The sequence below is a fragment of the Prionailurus bengalensis genome, chromosome B3, assembly GCF_016509475.1.
Source record: "Prionailurus bengalensis isolate Pbe53 chromosome B3, Fcat_Pben_1.1_paternal_pri, whole genome shotgun sequence".
Lineage (NCBI taxonomy): Eukaryota > Metazoa > Chordata > Mammalia > Carnivora > Felidae > Prionailurus > Prionailurus bengalensis.
Genome location: NC_057355.1, coordinates 48,872,487 through 48,891,631, shown reverse-complemented (window position 1 = coordinate 48,891,631; position 19,145 = coordinate 48,872,487). Strand labels below are relative to the sequence as shown.

The window sequence follows — 19,145 nt, the reverse complement described above, 5'->3', positions numbered from 1 at the left end:
GGAAATACAAATCAAACCACACTCAGGGGGCGCCTGGGTGGCGCAGTCGGTTGGGCGTCCGACTTCAGCCAGGTCACGATCTCGCGGTCCGGGAGTTCGAGCCCCGCGTCAGGCTCTGGGCTGATGGCTCGGAGCCTGGAGCCTGTTTCCGATTCTGTGTCTCCCTCTCTCTCTGCCCCTCCCCCGTTCATGCTCTGTCTCTCTCTGTCCCAAAAATAAATAAATGTTGAAAAAAAAATTAAAAAAAAAAAACAAACCACACTCAGGTATCACCTCACGCCAGTCAGAGTGGCCAAAATGAACAAATCAGGAGACTATAGATGCTGGAGAGGATGTGGAGAAACGGGAACTCTCTTGCACTGTTGGTGGGAATGCAAATTGGTGCAGCCGCTCTGGAAAGCAGTGTGGAGGTTCCTCAGAAAATTAAAAATAGACCTACCCTATGACCCAGCAATAGCACTGCTAGGAATTTACCCAAGGGATACAGGAGTACTGATGCATAGGGGCACTTGTACCCCAATGTTTATAGCAGCACTCTCAACAATAGCAAATTATGGAAAGAGCCTAAATGTCCATCAACTGATGAATGGATAAAGAAATTGTGGTTTATATACACAATGGAGTACTACGTGGCAATGAGAAAGAATGAAATATGGCCCTTTGCAGCAACGTGGATGGAACTGGAGAGTGTGATGCTAAGTGAAATAAGCCATACAGAGAAAGACAGATACCATATGGTTTCACTCTTATGTGGATCCTGAGAAACTTAACAGAAACCCATGGGGGAGGGGAAGGAAAAAAAAAAAAAAAAGAGGTTAGAGTGGGAGAGAGCCAAAGCATAAGAGACTGTTAAAAACTGAGAACAAACTGAGGGTTGATGGGGGGTGGGAGGGAGGGGAGGGTGGGTGATGGGTATTGAGGAGGGCACCTTTTGGGATGAGCACTGGGTGTTGTATGGAAACCAATTTGACAATAAATTTCACATATTAAAAAAAAAGTGAGGGGATTTTATGGTATGCAGATTATACCTCAAGAAAACTGTTAAAACACCTAATCGATATATTGAGAAGAAAAAGGTATGGAAATTGCTTTTCTAGTACAAATAAAAACAGAACTACATGTAAGTACAGAAGAATATAAATCACCTCTAGATTCTGTCGCTCATTTGATGCACTAAAATTGTTTCTAGGATGAATGCCTGTCAGTCAATTAGAAATGCAACATTTCCCTTGTATGAGGACATTACAAAGCACAGAGAGAGAAATACCATGGATCTCTGCTTAAGCAGGCTCCAGTCTAATGGAGGAAGCCAGGCAAATGGCAATAGTGAGAGTGAGGCTGGTGAGGTCAGTCTTTCTGTGGCATCCACTCTCTTGTAGAGAGAGTGGCCACTGACTGGGCCAATTGCACAGGTGTGCACCCCCCCCCTCTTCCTCAGCACAGGATTGTGTCTCTCTATTTGTGCCGGGCCACCTTTTTAGATGGATGAACCACTCTTGGCTCAAGGAAATTTGAGCCTCTGCAACCCTATGCTGGAATTTCCATAAAAGCAAAAACAATCCTCACTTTTCAAAATTAATGTGTAGACTGCCATTCAAAATTATAAATGGTGAAAAAAGGTGAGGAGACATTCTAAATGGGGAAATGGAATGCATAAGACACAGAGGAGGAAGAGGATCAGGAAAGGGGGCTGCCTGTTTTGAAGAAAAAGCAGGGATGGGGTGAAGGCAGCAGGAGGTTCCTGTTGGTGGATGAGGAGGTGGGTAGGCTAAGGGGGCTGGGAGCCTGGGCATTTTCATTTGGTTTCAAACACAAGCAGGGGCTGTGTAAAGGGGAGATAAACTCAAAAGTATTGAGAGTTCAGTCAGGAAAGGGATGGGGTGGGGAGGCCAAAGGGAAGTCAACGTTCAAGGCATGAGGCTGTTAAGGTCTGAGCCCGGGTCAAGGCCACAGCTGGGAACCCTACTGAGAAGGAGGCAGGGGCCTCAGTAGATGTGGACACGAGTATGAAGGGAAAGGAGAGCAAAGGGCTGATGAACTCCACCCAACCTGGCCACGGAGCTTGCCGATACCAGTGCAGACCTGTCCACGTGACTGAGCCCCAATGTGATGCTTCATGTATGGGGAAGACACCGCTGCTGGGTGACAGGGGCCAGTGCACAGAGTAGCGGCACCTGGACACCACAATCTCGAATTGAATGCTGCCTACAGACCACCTCCAGCCAGCACAGCGCCACAGCCCGGATATCACCCACGGTCACCAGTGCAGACACTTTGCTTTCTTACTGTGGGAGACAGAGTTCTCCCGTTTTGTCTCTAAAAGGTCTACCTCCCCCAGTTCTCCTCCCCTGAACCTTATCTCCAAGAACCTAGATTCTGTGCTGGATTGGTTCATTACTAGGCAGTCAAATGTTCATATTCAATGTCCAAAAAAAAAAAAAAGTTCTTGAGTTTCTTATTTTTATTGACAACGAGGGGAGAGGATAAAACTCACCACAGGAAGTGTAGGCTGCTCCTCAAAAGTATAGGCTTGTAAGCTGCCTCTTCTGCTGGAATGATTCTTATAAAAAAGAAGAAGGAGTGACAATAGCTTTAGGTTTGTGATTTGTCTCTGAATGGCAGATAAAGTATGGGGGTGGGCATGAGGGGGCAGAAGGAAGAGTGACCGTAGAGACTCTGTGTGAAAGCACTCAGCACTCTATACCACCCATGTGCTAATACCTTCCACCTTCCGGCTCCCTCTTCTGCCCTAGGTCCTAAACTGCCTCCTGGACACATTCTCTTGAATGTCTAACAGATACCCCTCACTGTGCCCCAGACTGGATTCGGTTTTCCCCCGTCCACACCCACTGAAACCTGTTCCTTGGTGGGTATTCCTTGTTTCGGGAGCAGCACTTGAGTCCAGCTCATGGCAGATGTCAGTCAGTCAGCTGACTCCCCTCTGGTCCCTTACAGCCAGGTCAGTCACCAGATCTTAATTCGTTCTGTTTCTTTACTAGCTCCCAAATATATTCTCCTTGCACTTTTAGCTTAAGTATTTTTTTTTAATTTCAAGTTTTCATCATTTGTCGCCTTGACTATTACTGCAGCAACATCCTAACAGACTTCCCTGCTTCCAGTCTTATTTCCCTAAATGTGCCCTCCATACTGTATGCTGTAGCCAGAGAGCCTTCTACAGAGCAGATCGGGTCACATCCTTCTCTAGCTCAGAGCCCTTCAGTGACTTCTCACGGTCATTAGGGTGAAATCCATAGCACAGAACACAGCTTCCTGACCTAGCTGTTCCTGAGAGTGTCAGCACTTCCCACCTCAACACCCACCTTCTGGACATTCTAGATTACCTGCTTCCCAGAAATCCCTTACTCTTTCTTTCCCTGTGCTCTTATATGCATGCTGTTGTCACTATCTGAATTGTTTGATATTATTAAATAATAAAAAAATTATAATAGACATATAAATTAAGTCAAAATATCCACTGTAGTAGTGTTCACAATAACACAGAATTGTAAATAACCTAAAGTCTATCAATAGGAGACTGGTGAAGTATATTAAAGGTTACTTGCACAATGGAATGATGTTTGATAATTCTATTAGTTTTCAATTTTTAAACATATATAAACTTTTTTTGAGAGAGAGAGAGAGCAGGGGAGGAGCAGAGAGAGAGGAGGAGACAGAATCCCAAGCAGGCTCCATACTGTGAGTGCAGATCTGGATGCAGGGCTTGAACTCACAAACCATGAGATCATGACCTGAGCTGAAATTCAAGAGTCAGCTGCTTAACCGATTGAGCCACCCAGGTGCCCCACATCTTTGTTAGTTTTAAGAGGAGTACCTCTACATGTACTGAAATGGTCCAATGTCTATAATATAACAAGTGAAAAAGATAATCTCAGGTTAAAAAAATGATATACAAATATATGTGTGTGCATATATGTTTATAAATATATAGAAAATGTTTATCACACTATATGCCAAACCATTAATAGTGATTGAGGGAGCATATGCTAGAGGTGAGATGGAAGGTTGAATTTTAATTTTATATACTTCAATACTGTTTGAATTTTTAACTGTGGCCACAGAATACTTTAAAATAATAAATTATGATTATTTTTTAATTTTTTAAATGTTTATTTATTTTTGGGGGGGAGGGGCAGAGAGAGAGGGAGACACAGAATCTGAGGCAGGCTCCAGGCTCTGAACTGTCAGCATAGAGTCTGATGCGGGGCTTGAACCCATGAATCAGGAGATCATGACCTGAGCCAAAGTTGGACATTTTACTGAGCCACCCAGGTAGTAAATTATTTAAAATAATAAATTATTTTTTAAATTAATATGCACATGGCATGAAATTAAAAAGGTACACAAAACATGTGTCCTGCTCATTCTGTTCCTCTCTTCAGAGATGAGCAATGTTAGCAGTTTCCTGTTTAATCTTCAAGAAATATGATACACCTATTTATTTTGTCAAGTAGAAAATTTACAGAAATGGTAGAGTATCAAACACACTGCTCTGTACCTTCCTGTTTTTCACTGACCAATACATCTTAGGGATTGTTCTATACAACATGTACATTCAGAGCCACTTCATTCTTTTCATGGCTGCATAGTATTTCATTGCATGAATGCCATGTGTTACTTTTGTAAACAAACAAAATAACAGGAGGAAAGGGAATAGGAGCTTCTGTGATCTATCACCAGCAAATCAATATCCTTTATGTCTTGACTGTTCCCACTCTCCTGATGAAAAAATAAAATAAAATGAGAGGAAGAGAGAATAGTCAGGTGGAAGAGAGGAGGGAAAGGGAGCAGAAAGGTAGATCTGCTCTTGGATATTCACATAGGTATTCATACAAAACTATCTACCCTGAAGCTTCTTGAAGAAGGTGCAAACATAGAAGTCAACAAAATTTTTCTGGTATGGTCCAGATAGTTAATCTTTTTTGTGGACCATACAGTCTCTGTTACAACTCCTCAGTTCTGTCAGTGTAATGTGAAAGCAGCCACAGGCAATACTTAAACCAACAGGCCTAGCTGTGTGCCAATATTTTAACCAGCATACAGTGCCTTGCATATAGTAGCCCTCAATAAATATTTACTGATTGAATGAAGAGTGGGGGACTGCCAACTGGAAATGCCCATAGATCCTCAGAGAATAATCTCTTTCTTCCACTGAAAGGACTCCTTTTATGATGCACCTGAGAGAACTGGACACATAGATCTCATCATGGAAGTACCTGTTGGGACACGTGCGTCTGAACTCCATTTCAGCAATTTTGATGGTGGTTGCTGGAGGGAGAATGCCATCTATCCCCCTGTTTAGTCAAAGTACCTTGGCTCTTAGTCAAACATGTGTGCCAGTGATAGATGTGGTATAATTGAGAAGAAGAAAAGTAGTCCCTGACATGCAGGACTTGGCCTAACACTCATCAGTAGGGTCAAGACAAAATCAAGACCACTTTGTAATCATGCCTGGACACAGACAAAATGTGAACACTGTCCAAGCCACAAAATACCAAATATCTCTCTCTCTCTGACAAATATGAGAGACCGCTGCTTTTTACTAATTATAGCTTTAGCCTCACTATACATAAGATGTGAGATACCCAATCACAGAATCACTCTTGCTTCCTGACAGCATTCAATGCAGAGCAAAGTCTTGCTTCCTTAAGCCCTCCTCAAAATCACCTAACATGAACCCAAATCCTTCAAGTCTTTTCTAATGTTCTCTTACGGGGACACTCATGGTGTGTGTTCTCCTTGCTGAAATGAGTAATAAACCCAAACTGTTAATTACAAGTGTGTTCCTGGGAGTCTCTGGCTGGAAGAGACTAGTTTATGTAATGGACATTTAGACTCCAATGACTGTTTGGATTATCCATGACTCTGCTCCATACTATTAGTGGAGATATTTGAAACATACTATAAAGTCCGAAAGTCCCTAACACGTTATTACATGCCATTTAAGACAACATTTTTTTCTTATCACAAGAAAAACATTTTGCAGCTATGTGAGGTGATGGATGCTACCTAGATTTAGTGTGGTAATAATTTAGCTATAATATATACGTATATCAAATCATTATGTTGCATACCTTAAACCAATAAAATGTCGTCTGTCAATTACGTCTCAATAAAACCAGGGATAAAACACAAAATTTCACATAAATGTTAGATACTGAACTGAATAACACATATTTTATAAAATCCTGAAGCTACAACAAAATCTAAGAGCATCTTACTGAGCTGGATACTGGCTGTCCGGTGGCTGAATTTCTACACACAGTGAGTCTGGCATTCAATTCTTCTGCAAGATGAGTTTGAACATCCAAGTTATTTGATGCCGGAGGTGATGGGAAGGCCCTATTGCTATCCATGGTGGCTTCATCTTCTCTTATAATTTCCCAGTTCTAAAATAAACAGAATCATCTTAATCCACACATACTTGATCTATTGCTTTAACATGTGTCTATCGATATGAACAAGAAAATCATTTCTACCTCGGAAGACTCTCGATTATCAACACTTTCTGTCTCCTCAGATATTTGCCGCCTTGTGGTAAATGCACGTTGTGCTTGCAGTTGAATATTACCATTCTCAGCATCCGTTAGGCTGTCCCTGTATTAAAGATATACAAGCTATTATCCATGTCTGAAGACAGTTAAGATGATAGTCACAGATGCTGTGACCATTTAAAAAAAATACCTTATATCAGAATTCACTATTTGGGTCAAAGGCTATTTCAACATGCACAGACTAGGTCATGGGCACATTGGTATCTTCAGAGTACCTTATGGAATTAAGGCTTTGTGCAAATGTGTAACATGTCTGACTTTGATATTTTACTTTATCACCATGTCTATACAATACTGTTTGACATGGAAGGGCATTCAAAAATATTTGTTGAATAAATATATCTGAGAGCTTCATAAATAATTTCATTATATTATTATTTTGCCATGTTATTTATATGAGTAAAATCTAAAATAGCTCTAGAGAGATTATAAAAAAGAGGCTTTAAGAGTTACTTATACATCTTCATGAATCAGTTGGTAATATTTTCCAGAATCAATTTTAAGCCAAGAGTTGAGTTACCCATACAAGAATGCAGAGGGCAAAATAAAAGATCATGTAAGAAACACTATAATTAAAAACTTAATAGATTACAGATTAAATAGTATCTGGTTTTGATAATTTACAGAAATAGGCATGGTCTGAAAAATTATCATAGAAAAGGCATGTCTGAGTGTAGGAAAGTTATATAAATCAGACTGAACACCATTACCCCATTAATTAGTTTTATTATTCTAGCTATTTGAATTTAGTACAACCAGACCATCAGATCAAGAATTTTATACAAATATTTAATAACAAAATTATTATTAATTTATTTAGTGCCATATAATCCCAGGATAGTCAAAAGATCAGTTCTTATTGTACTATTGCTGAAGAAAATTCAATTTTGACAGATGACCTTAAGGGAATGCTTCAGATTTTTTTCCCCTAAATATGTGATTTAGGCTAACTGAAAATGACATCAATGGTAGCGAAAGAAATGTATCCTGCTCAAGTCAGGCCTGCTGAGGTATGCAGTAGGACAATTTTGTAGAATTCTATAGTGCCTTCATATTTGCAGTCTGTACAGATCTCTACAGAGAGAGATGCTTCTGTACCATGAAGAACTATGACCACTGATTTGCTTTAGAAGGATCTGAGAACAGAAACTATCTATGAAAGTGCTTGGACTGTATCAGACCCAAAATACCAAAGCCGAAAATTAGAAGGTTAATGGACAAATAAAAATTTTAAGTCTCTGTCAAAAAGTAGAAGACTAAAGAAAGCCTCATAAGACTGTAAGGGAGGAGATGTGGAAGGGTATTTGATAATAAATGTGAGTAATGGGCCATTTGTAAATGTATACGTATAACATATGGTCTGATGGTAATAAAAGAAAAATATCACTGAGGAGACATCAAATAGAATACCTTAAAGGTCATTCTATCCTTGATCTGTGTGCACTGGAAATTATGTATACACTGACCAGACTGGCAAATGAGTGTTTAACAAAAGACCCTTGTTATTCAGTCCTCTATATTTTATAAGTAATTTATATTTAAAAATAGTGTACTGTAGAAATTAACAGTTTATTATACTTTAGTAACAAGCTACAAAAATTTCCAAGATTTTTCTAAACCAGTCTAAAGAGAAAAATGTATCCTTTGTGGCTACAAAGTAATTTAAAATAAAGAAGCAATTAGAAGAGTGGCATTTGTGACTCAAATAATTTTGAACATTACAAAATAATTTAATAAAAAAACAGGATGGCATTTTAAAAGTCCTGAACCACAAAAATCCTCATATTTTTATAGTTTATGGATCCCTACACTATTATTAATCCATTTGAGATATGACTGCAAAATAAAAATCTGTGGTCAAAATGTATTCAGATTACAAATGTGAAAGTCACCAGCACATACTGAGGGGTTGGTCTTTTCCACTGTGTTCTTCTAGATTCATGGTTTACGTAGTAGGTCCTTCCAAGAATATCCTGCCTCTCTTCCCATCCTGGAGGTAGAGGAGAAGGTTCTTGTTGTTGCTGCAAATGGCAAGCAGCATCCGGTTGGTCCAAAACAACCCAGCCAGGCTGAAAACCAGAGTGGTAACAATTAAGTTTGTTCTTGATCTTTTTCACCTTATAAATTATGCTGGAGGAAATTTAAAAAAAGAGATTTAGCATATCCAGTTCCAGAAATTATGCAAGGACAAAATTTGCACAGTGTCTACCTTTAAGACCATGATATGAATATTTTATGATAATGAAGACTTTTTTTTCCAGCAAAATAATAACATTTAAGTTCCGCTTGAAACTTTTAACATTTTCCAAAAAAGTTTTAAAACATACCTAAGAGGAGAGAAGAACAGAACTTCTAAATAAACAGATAATGATGGAAAGCACTGAGAAACATAATTTAAACTAGTGTAATTTTAGGCTATTCTCTAAATTATAAGCAAATGAATGAAGGACACAAATTTTGTCTTTCCTCCAGAGAAAGCACCTTGTTTACAATGGAAATCAGCAACTACTGGAGACCTGAAAAAAAAATCATTAAACGAAGCTCAAATATGTATAGGCATAGCAGGGAAAGGCAAGTGATGCAGAAATAATTGCTACAGTCAACTTTCTAGCAACTGAAAAGCCATTATGATTCTCTGGTCTGATTTTTCTCTTTCTCCTATGGACCATGGAAAGGCATTTTGGTCAGGTCATAAAATAGCCAAAGAAATAAAAGTTCTGTTTGTTTTCTTTGTTTCGTTTAAAAGACAAGAAGACACTGGAAATTTCCTCTGATATAGTGAGGGGCAAATATACATGAAGCCTAAGCTAGGGTGGTTAGGGTAAGGAATTACTTGAAAGGTAGTAAGAGTTAATGGCATGTTTTTACATAAGAAAACTCCTAACAGAAAAGGCAGTAGTGAAAGGTCCTACTAAATACCAATAACACTAGGAAGGCAGAAATAAATGAATAAAGAAAACTTAAAAATTCTCCTAAAGAGACATAAAGAAAGAACTGAATGAATGAAAAGACATAATATGATCTTGGTTAGGAAGACTCAGTCTCACTAAGGTATCAAGTCTCCCAAGTTAATATATAAAGTTGCCAAGATTCTGCTAAAACTACATTACAGATTTTTAAAAATAATGGGACAAAGCAATTCTCAAGTTCAAATAGAAACACAAACAAGCAAGAATAACCACCACAGTTCTAAAGAAAAAAGAAGGGGAGCCTGGGTGGCTCAGTTGGCTTAACGCTTCTGACTCTTGGTGATCTCACGGTTTGTGAGAGTGAGCCCCACATCAGCATAGAGCCTGCTTAGGATTCTCTCTCTCTCTCTGTCCTTACCCCACTCACGTGCATACATGTGCTCTCTCTCAAAATAAATAAATAAACTAAAAAAACAAAACAAAACCTTACAAACTCTATACGCTTTAAAAAAAAAGGAGTGAATATTAACCCTACTGAATAAAATATATTACAAACCACAATAATTGGTACACACATGGACAGACAGCTCAATAGAATGGATTAGAAAGCCCAGAAAGAGACTCAAATTCATAGGAATTTAGGATATGATAAAGACATTTCAAACTTGTGAAAAAAGAGAAAAATTATCTGGGTTGCTACCTTCTACCAGGATGTTACAGACTGAGCAATGTTGAAATGTTAGAAAGCAAAAACAACATGTATTACAACAAAGCTGGGGGATTTAAAAAATATAATCTAAGAGTGGGGAAGCTTTTAAGTATGAAAAAGAAGGTTGACAGATTCGATTACAAAACCCCCCAATTTGTACATGACAAAAACTACCAAATCAAAATGGAAAGAAAAATGGGAAACTGAGAAACATATTTTGTACCAGAGTAACAGGCAAAAAAATAATTTCCTTAACATATACTGTCTTTCTTTCGAAGCACTGGGTGGGGATGTAGCCCTGAAGGACTGCTATTTGCTGGCCAGCGGATGGCTTAGAAGGTGGAAGAGAATTCTTTTATGTCGGAAGGCAAAATCTGACAAGAAAGGATCAGGGAGAAGAGCTGGGAAGGAAAGGAATCTTTTCTGGCATCAGGGAGAAAAGGACAGGGGTTTCTCCAGCAAGGCTGATGTCTCTGGCTGGTCTGGTGGGAGGGTTCTAGACTGAAGCAGGACAGAAAGTGAACAAGGGTGGGGTTTGGTGGGTACGGAGAGAGGAAGACAAAGAATTTGTCTGGAAAAAAAGAGATCTGGATGGGAAGTAAAATTCACTCCTTTTCTTTCTTACTCTTCTCTTATTTTTTCCTTTTTACCTCTTCTATTGTTTTCCTTTTTTCCTCTTCTTTAATTTTGTTTCTTTATTTTTATTGCTCCATTCTCTTCTTTCTCTTTACCCTCTTTTTCTTTCCATCTATGTTTACCTTCCTTTTCTCTCTCCTTTCCATTCCTTTAAATGATCATAATATAGGATTTACATTCCTAAAAATTAGTCTTGTATATATTAAATCAAATTTTAGTTCTCTGGTCTTGATTTTAAAAGTATGTGAGTTGAATTTTTATATTTTGCTCTCTTGAAAAAAGTTTGTTTTTAAAAATATGGTCATTGATTATTTTTCTGTAGATCAATGAAATTTATTAATAAAAGGGTCCTCACTTCTGCTGTAAAGGATTGTAAACATGTTTAGAGCTCAAAAATGGTACCAGAGGGTTATTTTTTTTTAATGTTTACTTATTTTGAGAGAGAGAGAGAGGGAGAAAGAGAACGAGCAGGGGAGCGGCAGAGAAAGGGAGAGAGAGAATCCTAAGCATACTCCATGCTGTCAGCGCAGGAGCCCAATACAGGGCTTGATCCCACAGAATACATGATCATGACCTAACTGGAAACCAAGAGTCAGTTGCTTAACCAACCAAGCCACCCAGGCACCCCAAGATTATTTCTTTAAAATCTTCTTAAAGATGTCTCTTTTAAAGGTCTACTTAGTGAATTTATGCTACCTAAGTAAACGAGAAGGGGAAAAGCTAATTTAAATTTTTTTTTAACGTTTTATTTATTTTTGAGACAGAGAGAGACAGAGCATGAACGGGGGAGGGTCAGAGACAGGGAGACACAGAATCTGAAACAGGCTCCAGGCTCTGAGCTGTCAGCACAGAGCCCGACACAGGGCTCGAACTCACAGACCACGCGATCATGACCTGAGCCAAAGTCGGCCACTTAACCGACTGAGCCACCCAGGAGCCCCAGGAAAAGCTAATTTAATTGAAGGCCCAGTTTTTAAAAACTTGTTTCAAGTTTGAGAAAGTGCAGTTGTACATTTGAATACTGTTTAGAAAGACTGAGTTTTCATTTTTTTTTGTATTGAATGCCTCCCTATTAAACACATATCAGCTAATACTCTTCATGAAATATTTTCTAAGTATCAATGTTATTTAATTACTGATAAGCTATTATGTGATTGCTAACAATTTAATGGAGTCAAAGAAGGTCAGAAAGAAAGCATTTAGAGCTACAACACACATTATATGTTAATCTTGTAAAATACATACAACTAAGTCTAAAGTTGCAAAGGGTACAAAAATCGAATGTTAAACAATAATCTATTACAGCCAGACTTTGACATACTAAGAAATACAAATTGCCTGAGTGAGCCACTCTTTTGAAAATGCCATTGTTTTTCTTTAAATGGTAGAATTTATATATTCACAAGCTAGATGTCAAAGACAAGACTTCCCTGGTCATTAGCTACACAGAAGATAAATAAGCATAGACTCATGTGTTTGAATTCCTAAGGCCTTTCATAAATAAACTCCTACATGCTTACATCTACTGAAATTATAAGGTGCATTCTGAGGGAACTCAAACATTGAGACCTGAGGCCACAAAATGAAGTGAAGGAACTCTACCCACAGACACTAAACTGTGAATAAGGTACCTATGATACGTGTGTGTGGGCAAAACTTGGAGCAGGTTACTAAATAATGAAATGTTGTTAAGTTTTTTTAAGTTACTAAATTAAGAATTTTCTTTCTTTATAGCAGGCATCCTTCATTTCAAACAGTATTCATTATGCAGATACCCTGCGCACCAAAACGTCAGGTAGAGAAACTTCGACCCAATAAATACCTAGAATTTAAAAAAAGTGATTTTTATATAATAAGCTAGAGAAAAACTAAAAAAGAAAAGGTAATCAAATAAACAAATATAGGCTTAAGAGAGGATACCAAGTTTTTTGATTGCCGGACTAAGGGTTAGCTATATTCTGTGATTTAAATAATTTTTTTCCTTCTATTATTACAGCTTTCCCCCACAAAGTAAAATCTTATTAGTGCATATAAAAAATTCCCAGAAAGCTCTCTTGCAAAAGCATGGCTTGTTCTCAAGCTTTCTGACCCAAGGTATGTGGGTATCTGAGGTAGAGTCCAGTGCTTGGGAGGTCCTTTGCCTTCACAGTTCTTCTGGAGACCTAACCAGACCCTCAGCCAAAGAGGCATGACTGTTGAGGAAGGCACATGCAAGAAAACTCTCCAAATTAAGGGTGCTTGGGTGGCTCAGTCGGTTAAGCATCTGACTCTTGATTTCAGCTTGGGTCATGATCTCAGGGTCATGATCTCATAATTGTAAGATTGAGCCCCACATCAGGCTCCATGCTGAGTGTGCAGCCTACTTAAGATTCTCCCTCTCTCTCTCCCCTTCCCCTGCTTGTATTTTTGCTCTCTAAAACAAACAAACAAACAAACAAACAAACAAACAAACTCTCCAAAGCATATTGGTGCCAATATACTATGTGCTTTCAGTAAATGTTGTTGCTTCAGTGGGAAATTCAAGACAGGGTTCTTTTGTTCCCTTTTCAAATCATGAGTTTTTCTGCTGGAAGAAACCCTAGAGGTCATCTGGTACAACAGTCATTGTACAAATGAAGACACTGTGGTTCAGACATATTGAATGACACACAGTCACTCGGCTCACTAGTACCAGAGCTCAGGACTAGGATTCCAGTCACTAATTCCCTATCCAATTCTATTCCAAATACATGCTCTCTGCCTCTTCCTCACTCACCCTTGATGCATGTAGCCCCACCCAAATAGTTGACTTGGACTTCTTCATATCCTGTCATCCACGAAAATTATTAAATTCTATTTGCCTCAAATAAATATGGCCTTTTATTAGATCACTTGAATTTTTCCCCCCTCCATTCCCCTCCTTTCCTATGAGTCCTCCCATCCTCACTGCAACTATGAGAGGAAAAGTAACAAGAATTATATTTCATAAGAGTTCCTACTCAGTAGTCTCCTTAAAATTTCTATATATTTAGCTTACAAATAGTAAATTACATTCTTACTTTAAAGGAGGAGAATATGACATGGTTCATATTCAGTAATGGCCATTAATTCTACAGAAATGTCCTCAGAGGAAAGAAATGTTTAATGAATGATTAGGTAAAATAAACAAATACCCAGGTATATAATTTTTATTGCACACATTAACTTCATTGAATAAAGTAATTTCTTCTTCAAGGTATAGTAAAATAAGAAATGAGATATTTTCTTTTCATTGAACCAAGTATTTATAAAATCTCACCTCTAATTCTTCAGTCTGTTCTGTATTATCTTCTTCTGAGCCACTAGTTTTAGGTAAATAAGTCATTTTTAATCTCAGATAACCTTTAACTCTTGATTTGTGACTGTAGAAAAGAAAATAATTATTCGCAAAACTTTAACACTTAAGAAGAAAAGCACTCATTTAACTAAAGTTTAACGAATACCTACTAGCTACTAGAGGAGACCCAAAGACAAACTCTGCTACAAAAGACAGCTAGGAAAAGGAGTGGGTGGTGGAGAAAAAGTAATAGACATAAGTAAATAATTGTTATGAAATAAATAAGATGCTAAGGAAGTTTGAGTAAAAGATCAGGGAGAACGTGAAGGAGTTGCATCTGAATTGGTGCTAACAGATTGAGGAGGATTTTGATCCGTGGCAGTGAATGGAAAGGCATAAGAGTGGAGAAAAGACTAAAAAATGAGGAAACAATGGGAAACCTGGGGTACACCGAAGGAAAGGGTAGTTGTTGGGTTTGGCTGCTTACAGGATACACAGAGGATGAAGGGATGATCCAGATGATGAGGTCCATGTGAAACAAGAGAACTTTAGATTTTGTATACTCTGTGAAGCCAGAGAATTTGGCGGACAGGGAAAGGCAGCCTCAGAAATATACTTTGGGGATACTTATCTAGTCATACTGTACAGGATGATAGAAAAGTAGAGAGCAAGGCCTGATAACTGTCTGAAACCTACTGTCTTTCTTTGACAGCTGTTTGAGTATGTCACACATTAATTTATCTATTTTATTTTATAATGTATATGAATAACGTCTTTGCATAATGAGTTGTCCAAGCTAAAGGTTGCTGTCCATTGTATTAATATTTTAAGTTTTAAATCTGTCTATTTGTCCCCACCAATTGCAACATCCTATATACTTAAAAAGTTCTTCCTTGTCCTAGTTTTCTGCAAAGATATTTTGGTGATTTTTATAGACATCAGTTATGTAACCAATTACTCTTTGTCTTTCTTAACAAGAAAGTCTTACCTTTTATTCTATCTTTTATTGAAAGGTACTCCCTTCCCCACCCCACTTAATGCCTCCTCCCTTAATCTTTTGTACAGTTCTCATGAGTTTGGAAACTAGCTTTCCTGAGTGGTCAACAGAATCCCTGATGTTTATTTCCAAGGCCACTAATGTGGCTTGTGTCTCCGTTTTTTAGGGGGATGTGAACATTGACTTGCTGCTATAATGGGTGGATACAGAAAACTTGCTCAAATAATGTTTTATACAAGGGTTTCTCTATAGTGACATTTTCATGTCTTTCAAACTAGACATCAAGCCTGTGGGTTTGGACTTAATGGAGCTCAAAAAGTGTAAGAATGTAGTACATTTCCTATTTGATTTCAAGTTCTTTCCGCACTTGCAGTGATAGTCCATACAGACAGAAGATACAAATATTATATATATATATATATATTTTTTTTTTAAAGAGAAAGACACTAGGAAGCATTTGAAAAAGTAAAAAGCAGGCCACTAGGGCAATTAAGAGAAGAAACATTTATTTATTATTGGTATGCAGATGCCACAATCAGTTTAAAAAGAAAAGAGATTTATATTCCAAGACTTCTACAGAAGTGAAATATGTGACTTCTCTTATAGAATATAAATGTTAACAGAGAGTACTGTCCCTTTTATTTTGCTTTAATAATTTATATTACAAAGAGTAAATTTTTTTAATGAAAAATTTTACTCAGTTCCCATAGTATATTTTTCTAATGTATTTTCTAGTTTAAAAAACAAGACAAATACTGTTGTTTTTGCAGATGTTCTTCTTTATTTTGACTTTGACCTTTTTGGCAGTAAATCAATACATCCTCACTAGATTTTACTTAACTAGGTGGCACAGAATATTAAAAGGAGTTTTATTTTTGTAAAGGAGTTTTATTTACAGCTTAAACAAAAATTTTAACAAAACTCAAGTAACTCAGTTTACAAAAATGGAATTATGAACATGCTATTCAGGTTTTAAATTCTAGTCTTTGCTCAAATTATTTTCTCTAAATATCTGAGTTTTCTTAAATACCTGTTTTTATTACAGTATGCAAAACGTGGTTAGGTTTTTCTGAAATTGTTTTTGTGCATATCAAGTTAGATATTGCTTTTGGCTTAATTAATGCTTGTGCTTTTGAAAAGGATAGTACGACAAAGTTATATATATATTTTAAGATATAAAATAAATAGTAAAACAGTAATGACAAATTTCCACTTTCTAGTCTGATAAATATTAGGGGGACAAGTCTTTCCTAAAGGGATATGATCACTTCTCTGTATTTTCAGAATTTTTTGTACTGTGCATATATTACTTTTTAATCAGCAATAAAAAGTAAAGCTTTTAAAAATAATACTTAGAAGTAGCTTATTCACAAAGGTTTAAGCTTTGAATCTGCAAAGAGGCTACTACAAGGTATAATAATATTTTAAAAAACATTATGTTATTATTTTATATTTACTGACCTTCTTGGGTGAAGAACAAAATCCTTAAACGTATATGGTCTCTCCATTCTTGGATTTTCTGTCTAGAATAAAACAGTAAGTTTTCAAGATACATCTATAACACCAAAAACATGTACTTTTAAGGAAATATTCATGAACTATGACCTAAGCCTTGGCTGAAGTTAGAAGTGAGAAAAATATAGATTTAGCTCATTCAATGGTTATATCTGGCAGCTTGCTAGTGCTTTCACTTTCCTGAACCCTAGGAATTGCAGTGGGATCACGCCTTAATACTAAATAAACTGAGCAGGTGCACATAGAGGGAAGAAGTGGTTACAACGTAGAGGCCATCCTAGGAGAACAAAAAAGAAAACAGCCTGGAGAGCAAGACTGGATTAAATATATTATTAAAAGCTTGTGATCTCTAAAGACTGTAGAGAACCAATAAATATCTCAAAAGACTGATATAGTGGGGCGCCTGGGTGGCGCAGTCGGTTGAGCGTCCGACTTCAGCCAGGTCACGATCTCGCGGTCCGTGAGTTCGAGCCCCGCATCAGGCTCTGGGCTGATGGCTCGGAGCCTGAAGCCTGTTTCCGATTCTGTGTCTCCCTCTCTCTCTGCCCCTCCCCCGTTCATGCTCTGTCTCTCTCTGTCCCAAAAATAAATAAACGTTGAAAAAAAATTAAAAAAAAATAAAAATAAAAAAAAATCCTTAAAAGGGAAAATTGAGATGAGTTTTCAGAAAATAATACGGTCAAGAAATTACAGAAGTATACATTTTACAAATCAAATATTTACATTTATTATATTGTAATATCATGTATCTGTAAGTATTTATTAGAAAAAAGAATAAATATAAAAATTAAAATCATCTATACCAACCGGTAATGGATAAAGAGGAACATCCACTTGACCTAGGAAATCATCTCTTGTCTACAAGAAAAAAGAATAAAAAATAAGATTAGTAATATGCTCAACATTTTTAGAAATTTTGATGAGCTATTGCCATCATTCATGAAAAAATGTAGAAGTCTTTTTTTTGTTGTTTAATCCTATGCCATATAATGTAAAATAAAAGGTAATATGATACAACTTATGGTATATTATAGAATAGAATATACTAGACTGATCATTTTACAGATAATTATATACTCTGAAAAATTATGAAAACAGCTATTTGAAGGCACTATAGAGTTACTACAAGCAAGCAGAAATTGAAGGGGGGTCAATCTTTGAAAGAAGGAACTGTATTGGGTAGGATTCATATTTACATCGCTTTTCCCCTCGTTGTACTTCACGGTTCATATGGTGGTATGGTTAGAACTCAAACAGACATCTGACATCTTACTCATTTGAGGAAGCTGAAAACCTAGTTTGAGGCTAACAGCATAGCTAGAAAGTGAGAGGGACAATCTCTGAAAGAAAGATGCCACAGAAGTCCCTCTAAATCTATACGTGAACTCTACCCAAATTCTTAGCTGATCCCTGAACTGCACGTATGAAAGGCAGTGGCTGGAAGGCTCAGCTAAGTTAACAACTTGCTAGAACAAAAATCAACACTCTCAGGGAAAGATAATAAAATTTACTATCTCAATTATGTACCACATACATTGACCAGTACACAAGTTACTAAACATGCAAAGAAACATAAAAATGTGATCCAGCATCAAGAGAAAAAGTCAATAAAAACTGACCCCAAGACCAACCAGATCTTGGAATCAGCAGACAGAGAAATTAAAGCAGCTATTATAAAGATGTTCAAGGACTGAAAAGGAAAATAATATCATAATGAATAACTGGAGGGGAAAATCTCAGTAGTGAAATGGGAACTATAAAACTGAATCAAATGTATATTTTAAAACATATATAGAACTGAAAAATATAACATCCGAATTAAAGATTACGGGATGGACTTAACATGTGATTGAAGATGACTGGAGAAAAGCTCCATGAATTTTAGGATATGCCAGTAGAATTTATATAAGATGAAAAATAAGGAGGACTTATGGAAAAACTTCAAGCAGTCTCATATATGTGCAACTGGAGTGCCAGAAAAAGAGGAGAGGGAAGGAGGGAGGGAGGGGGAGAGAGAGAGAGAGACAGAGACAGAGAGAGACAGAGAGGATAGGACAATTGGAGGAAAAGTAGCCAGCTTCCCCAAACATTAAGATGTTAATCTTAGATAACTATAGCACAATGATTAGAACCAGGAATACTATTTTTTTAGAGGAAATAGTAACACTTTTATGCATTTAATCTTCTATTCTTAGGTTTTTTAATTGTAAATAAAAACCTATATGCTTAACAATATCTGTCACCTGTAATATTTATTGAAGTATTTAAAGTAACGTGTGAAAAACCCTGACCCTCCAATCCCAGTTCCAGAGTGAACCAGGGTTAACTATTCAGTAAACTTCTTTCAGATATTTACCTACACGCATCCATTCATACACCTTTTTTTTATTAAGGTACAATAAACATACAACATTATATTAGTTTCAGGTATACAATATAATGAATCAATGTGTGTATACATTGAAAAACAATCACTACAGTAAATCTAACATTTATCACCATAGTTTTTTTT

The 19,145-nt window shown here is 37.0% G+C and overlaps 1 protein-coding gene across 4 annotated transcripts in view; it reads right to left on the bottom strand.

Moving 5' to 3' along the window:
- NEDD4 (NEDD4 E3 ubiquitin protein ligase) overlaps positions 1-19,145 on the bottom strand; it is a 137,459-nt gene that overhangs the window by 25,189 nt on the left and 93,125 nt on the right. For all 4 annotated transcript variants that reach the window (XM_043555360.1, XM_043555361.1, XM_043555362.1 and 1 more), the window contains 7 exons: positions 17,441-17,491; positions 16,580-16,641; positions 14,104-14,206; positions 8,475-8,641; positions 6,498-6,615; positions 6,240-6,407; positions 2,495-2,560 (listed from right to left, as the gene is read on the bottom strand). In XM_043555360.1, the coding sequence (XP_043411295.1) occupies positions 2,495-2,560; positions 6,240-6,407; positions 6,498-6,615; positions 8,475-8,641; positions 14,104-14,206; positions 16,580-16,641; positions 17,441-17,491 (735 nt within the window). The remainder of the gene's footprint in view (positions 1-2,494; positions 2,561-6,239; positions 6,408-6,497; positions 6,616-8,474; positions 8,642-14,103; positions 14,207-16,579; positions 16,642-17,440; positions 17,492-19,145) is intronic.